Source organism: Musa acuminata, chromosome BXJ3-11 (assembly GCF_036884655.1).
Source record: "Musa acuminata AAA Group cultivar baxijiao chromosome BXJ3-11, Cavendish_Baxijiao_AAA, whole genome shotgun sequence".
In the NCBI taxonomy this organism is placed as follows: domain Eukaryota; kingdom Viridiplantae; phylum Streptophyta; class Magnoliopsida; order Zingiberales; family Musaceae; genus Musa; species Musa acuminata.
This window is the reverse complement of record NC_088359.1, coordinates 4,220,254-4,226,706: the sequence shown is the minus strand read 5'-3', so window position 1 is coordinate 4,226,706 and position 6,453 is coordinate 4,220,254. Positions and strand designations below refer to the sequence as shown.

The 6,453-nt window shown below is 39.1% G+C and overlaps 1 protein-coding gene across 1 annotated transcript; it reads right to left on the bottom strand.

Annotated features, from left to right (window-relative positions):
* Nucleotides 1-5,526: 5,526 nt before the first annotated feature.
* On the bottom strand, nucleotides 5,527-6,093 carry LOC103970898 (RING-H2 finger protein ATL17). Its single transcript, XM_009384816.3, has one exon. The coding sequence runs from the start codon at nucleotides 6,091-6,093 to the stop codon at nucleotides 5,527-5,529; it is 567 nt and encodes a 188-aa protein (XP_009383091.2).
* Nucleotides 6,094-6,453: the final 360 nt, after the last annotated feature.

Genomic DNA, 6,453 nt, shown 5'->3' with positions numbered 1-6,453 from the left:
CATACCCCAGCGTATTCTGTTCTTTAGAGAAGAAGGTTTGTGTCTCAATATATGTAACTCGCTGAGAGGGAGAAAACAGAGGAAGGAATTATGTTCTTTTGAGAAGAAGGTTTGAGTCTCAATAGATGTAAATCACTATGTAAATAAATATGTAAAGAATTTATTGTAAAAGGAAAATACATATTTATAGAGAGACTTTCTTGAATTATGTGTTTAAATCATGCACTCAAATACGTGGTTGATCTTCAAATGATAGATTGATTGGGGATTAGAATATATAAAGAATGTAAAGTTATCATTTCATATTTACCTATATCATGGTCTTTTATCGTACCTTACGAGATTGAACTTTCATCAAGATGTTAATTTTGGATCAATGCAATCGAAATATCCTATGGGCGAAAGACTTTATAAGGGAGTTTGCTAATTAGTCAGAAGTATAGATGTGAGAAATACATACCTGACATTTGACAACTTGATCTTTAATAATGTGGAAGTCAATAGTAGTGTGTTTCATGCATGAGTGAAATATCGGGTTGACACGCAAGTAAGTGGTATCGATATTATCATAGTATATTGTAGGAGTGGATTGGAAGTTGATATCAAGTTCGTATAGTAGATTGGTGATCCAGATGAATTTTGCAGTAGTAGTAGTGATGGCTCAGTATTCAGATTCAATGGTTAATTTTATGATTTTATTTTATTTTTTAGAACTCCAACTAATCAGATTTACATCAAAGAAGATAATGTAAGCAGACATAAATGTTCTATCATCAGTGTTGCCTACTCAATCAGCATCGATGAAAGCATGGAGACGAAGTGATAAGTGTTTATAAAAGAGAAATTCATGATTGAGAGTTCCTTCAAGATATCACAGAACACATTTAGTATAGACCAATGTATCGTGGAGGGTTGATAGATGAATTATAATAATTTGTTGACTACAAATGAAATATTTGGACATATGAGAGATAAATACTACAAGGAACTAAATACTTGTCAATATTGTGTGGCCTCCGAATTAGTATTGCCATCATATAATTTGAGTGGCTCAATGGTAGGGAATGAGGTGGTGACTTATTTGGTATTATGCATATTCGTATTTGATAATAAATCTTGAATGTACTATTTTTGAGATAGAAAAAGTCCATAAATATTGTTTCTACTCACAAAAAGTAGTTTAAGGTTCTTAGACCTGATAATCGATTTGTCAATTGCTTAAGGAATTATTTGATCGTTATAGAATTATTATATATGATCCATATAGATCAATAGATATATAATATATCTCTTTTATTATTATAGGAATAAATATGTGTCAAACTTAAAATCGAAGCCGACTAATATAAAAATTGAGCCAAGTTGCGTATACTAAGCTCTTGGAGATTGATAAAGTTCATAAACAACTTTTTGTAATCTAAATATGGCTTGGATACTATAAGTGCATAAACCTAGGAGGTTACTGCATAAATTCATCTTTAATTAAGATTTCTTATGAAAAAATATTATTAATATCTAGTTGTTATATATGCCGGTCTTGGGTGATAGCCAAACTCAAGATAAGTCGAATTATCATTAGTTTAGAAATTATATTAAAATTAACACTTAGCTGTTGATGAAACTCTTTGATCACTAGACATGTTTTATATCTGACAATGGATCCATCTAGGTTCCGCTTAATTCGAAAGGCCATCGATGACCACCGTGGCCCTACTCTTCGGGTTCAACAATAGCACTTTGAAATATATCTTAATCCGAATTAAACGGGTCATGATATAGAGGGTAAATTCAAAAAATAAATCTATATCCTTAAGAAATTCTCACATAGCCCTCCAATTTTAAAAAATTATGGTAGAGCATCATTGGTCATGTGAAAAGATTATTTTTCTTTGCCTCAGTCAGATCCGTAGTCGCCCTCACCTCATCGTAATGCCCCCTGCATGAGTCACACCCCCTCCTTTCTTACCCATAATTGATGATGAGGGGAGCCTACGAGCAATGATGAGGGTGTCCCTCTCCTTCCTCCCTTATGAGCGATGATGAGGTTGCATAGGCCACCCCTTCTCTTTTCGCACTCGCGGTTGATAGTGTGAGAGGGGGCCTACGAGTGACGATGAAGAAGTTCAACTCTCCCTCCCTCCTTCGACCCCTATGATCTATAGCAAGGGTGCACAGCCACCCCCTCGCCCTCCTCACCAACCATCGATAGTGAGGAGGCTTGTGATGGCGAGGAGCTGCCCCCCACTCCCCCTCACCCTCCTCCTCACCTACAAGTGATAGAAGCAACTACTAAGGTCTAATGAGGGTGAGGCCTGTTGGGAAATCTTGAGGGCGACATCACATATGTATACACAGCGGAAAAGCATAAAACAAAATCCTCAATTCTCAAAGATATGTTTGTCGTCGTGTGAAGATTGGTACGTAAAAATCCATGAAATAGAAAATCATGTGTGAAATAGATTGTGTTACATATGGAGATCGTATATCCCTGAATCTCTGCAGATCTCTAGGAGAGGGTGAAAAGGTCTAGCTCCCTCCTCTCTAGCGGTGATCCACACAGCAGGGCTGCGATGACGCTCCTCAAAACTCTAAGCCTGCTCTAAGGTAGAGAGGGGGAGGGAAATATGAGAGGAAGCAAAAAGCTCTAGCCTATAAACTAGTAAACTCCTCCTATTTATAGAGATCTCATGTCAATTTAACCCTAATGGATCCTCCCCTTTTGGGTATTGGATCTTCATCCAACTACCCAAGCCTCTTATATTAGTTGATCTCTATCCAATAATCTCTCATGGGCTCTTATTGGATTTCATCCATAGGATCCAATAATTCAGGAGCTTATTGGATATTCAATAAAATAGGGGCTCCGACGGATATCTCATATCCGAACCTCTACTCATTGCAATGCCTACTATATATGTGTGACCCTCTAGGCTCAATATTGAGCTGGTCGTGAGTTATACCTGTCAGAACTCCTTCTCACTTAGTGAATTATTATCTCCATAATAATTCACTCGACTCATCGACTACGAACGTACTAGGCCACTATACCGCAGTCCCCAAATGAGATAAGGGAATCCAATCCATTGGACTTGTCTGTTCTCAGTTACCGTGTACCTATGGTCCATCATCCATTTAATATCCCAAAAATTGTATACCGGGCATGGTGCTATCAAACCCATACGATTTCTACTTGAGTCTCGCTCTGATTGGATTCTCCCGGAGAAGTCTTTCTCTCTCAATCCGAATTACCCTGGATATGGATTTGTTTGAGCAAGAATACATGAGACATTCCTCTTATGATATCGAGAGTGGATGATCCTCTATCGACACTCAATAGCCCTCGTAAGGTTGACTACCACTCCTGATAACTGATTGTGCTAGATCAGGGACATCCAAACCTATAAGTTCGGTATCAAAGAGTGGAGCACTCATACAGAATATCCTTGGTGTCTCAAGTCTAAGGATCAGATACACCATTGGGACTACAAAATCATTGTTTGACAATAAGGTATCATCAACCATTCAGTATTCCGTAAGCGGATCAATCAGTGAACTCATTCCCCAATAAGGACCTGTAATGTATCCCTAGTGTTCCCACATGAGCAGCTATGAGACCAGTTACATCCATCATATGGACGAGTATACAACACACTAGTCTGTCCAGTTATCTCGATGTCCTCTAGAGTACCCTATGACCGGGATTATTTAAGATTTGTGTTTAAAGGCGAATCAGTCTGATTATCATGATCTCATCATGATCTGATTCTCATTGCAAAAATCTAAGGATATCACAATATATATATATATATATAATAAGTAAAAAGACTACATGTCAAGTCACACGTGTCATCACTCATATGATTAACTTGCAAGACATCTATGGTTAGTAAGGCATTTGTGCACAACTACACCTATGCGAGCAATAGGCAACTGTTCAAGATGGAGGAGCGGAGGAGGAGGTGAGGGGCATAGGGCGGAGGCGTAACCAAGAATTAGGCAAAGGTTAATGGTTGATAAAAGTAGAATGCTTATTTTTTTTTAAATGGATACTCTATAAGAATTTCTGAATATTATTTTAAAATTTTTAATATATATATTAAAAAGTCTCAAACTTCCATTGGACCAATCATCGCCTCCATCCATTGGACCAATCATCGCCTCCATTAGCCTCACCATATCTCTTACGTGAGGGCCTGCTATATATAACCCTTATCATTGTCACTTGTAGCCCTCACATGAGGCCTACAAACCTAAACCTAAGCCTAGCCACCCTCCAATTCGCATAAGGCCGCTCCTCTCTTGCCCACCTATTGGCTCTTGCCATCGCCACCATCTCTATGAACCTCATCGGACCCGTCGTCGCCTCCGCATGCATAAAGACATATCCAACAACGTTTTGTAGGATTCATGAAGGTGGTAATGACCCTCGAATCCCTTTCTTCCTCGCATGAAGATTATATATAAACACGATAAAAATTGTATAGGATAAAGATGACAATAAGATGAACGGGACTAAAGATAAATAGTCGTTTAGATGAAAAAGGGTATTATGAAAAAATTTTTTAAAGTTGATGCATTATACGAGAAATTCTCAAAATTAAAAATCTTTTTCAATAATTATATATATATATATATATAAAGTTTAAGTAAAACTTTTTATATTTGTTTTCAAATGATATCTCCCATTTCAAAATTTTCATTTGCTACCTTTTTTTTTTCTAATACACTAAATGGCTCTCTCATCTTTCAATAAAATAATTCTCGTCCGCGCTCGATGGACCAACTCGACAGATTGGTCTGCACAGTTGTCTTGTTCGGACCATTTCTCAAGTAAATTATTTTATAACGTGTAGATCAATTCATCATATTGGACCAATGCACAGACTATAAATGGAATTTGATTTATTGAAAGCGTAAGAAGGATATTTTGGGTGTTAGAGGAAAATAAAATACCAAATAAAAAATTAAAAAAACATATTTTTCAGAAAAAAAAAATTAAATATATATATCTAAAACTTAAAATATTTTAGCCATCATCAAGTTATGTCCTTTTGTCTATTCATAGTCCTCATGGAGCAAAGAGAGAACGAGGGTGGATTCCAGCCTTGCAAGCCAAAAATTAAGATATTTTGGTCAATCCATATCAGGTTTGGGCGTCAAGTCCACCACAAGGACACAGTCCCATGGCCGGTCAGAATCAAGTTAGATTAAGAGTTTTGGACCACCCAGCTAATTCCCTATTCCATCCATCACAACCAAGCAATGAAATAGATTGCAAAAGAAATAAATATATGGAAAATAAACAAAATCAGTGTCGGTAAGAGTTCTTCCTCTTGCTAAAGAGGAGGAGACCTCTTGCAAGAAACATACGGATGAATAAGAAGAAGAAGGAAAGAAATTTATATGGAAAGAAAACTACTCCCATCTCTCGATCAAATCTTCTGTATTCCTGCATGATGTTCTTACAGTATTGGCAATCTGAGGACGTTTACAGTGAGAAAACCAGAATTCTTGGAGACCAAAACCTCAGACCGCAAGTTCAGGAGCTTCAGGATCAACCGAAGCCCGGCAGACTGGGCAGTCCAAGTGAGTGGCCAGCCACATATCTATGCAATCCACATGGAAAACATGCAGACATCTGGGGAGGAACCGCCCCTTCTCCCCCTCCTTGAGATCCATCAGGCACACCGAGCAGTTGAGCTTCTTCTGCGCCGTCGAGTAGGCGAAGACCGGCAGCGCCGAGAGGACATCCCGACCGGCGCCACCGCCGGCTGTCCTGCTGGTGTTGGCTGCGGTGCTAGAGCTCCGCATCCTGGAGGTGGCGGCGGTGGTACTGGTGGCAGCAGCTGCAGTCCGGTCGCCGGGCGGAGGATCACATGTGGATCTGAGGCAGGAGTACGAGATGGCAAGCAATATGACCGTGCAGAAGATCCACAAGATGATCAAGAAGAGAGCAGGCATTCCTTGGCAGCCACCATTCAGAGCAGACTGGTGGTTTCTGGGAGACCCGAGATGATGTTTGTTTATAGAGTTGTTGAGCATCACCAGAGGAGAGAAGACTTGCTGCTTGACCTTGTGAATGTGTTGCTGCATGTCAATTAACTTGCCAAGCCCACCTGGTATTTAATATCACCCCCCAATTAATCAAACCCTATGCCAATTCACCTTGGTTAATTCCCACCTCATCGGTCGTTGGGTGGTCCTGCGGATGTGATGTTAAGTGGTGCAATTCCTGGTGTTAGCTACTAATAAAATCCTAATCCTAACTCGTTAATCATATATATATATATACATATATACATGTTTGGTAGGAGAAGAATCAACAAGTTCGGTGATGACATGAGGGGTCATTAATGAACTTAGAAAGCAACTCCACTAGCGACGAGATGGGGACGAAGAGGAGTCACACGCAGTACAGGAGAATCCAAGATTAAAGCTTGTCCTCAATGTTGC

Coding starts and splice junctions, on each gene's coding strand:
- LOC103970898 (XM_009384816.3), bottom strand. CDS start 6,093: ATGCAGCAACACATTCACAAGGTCAAGCAGCAAGTCTTCTCTCCTCTG.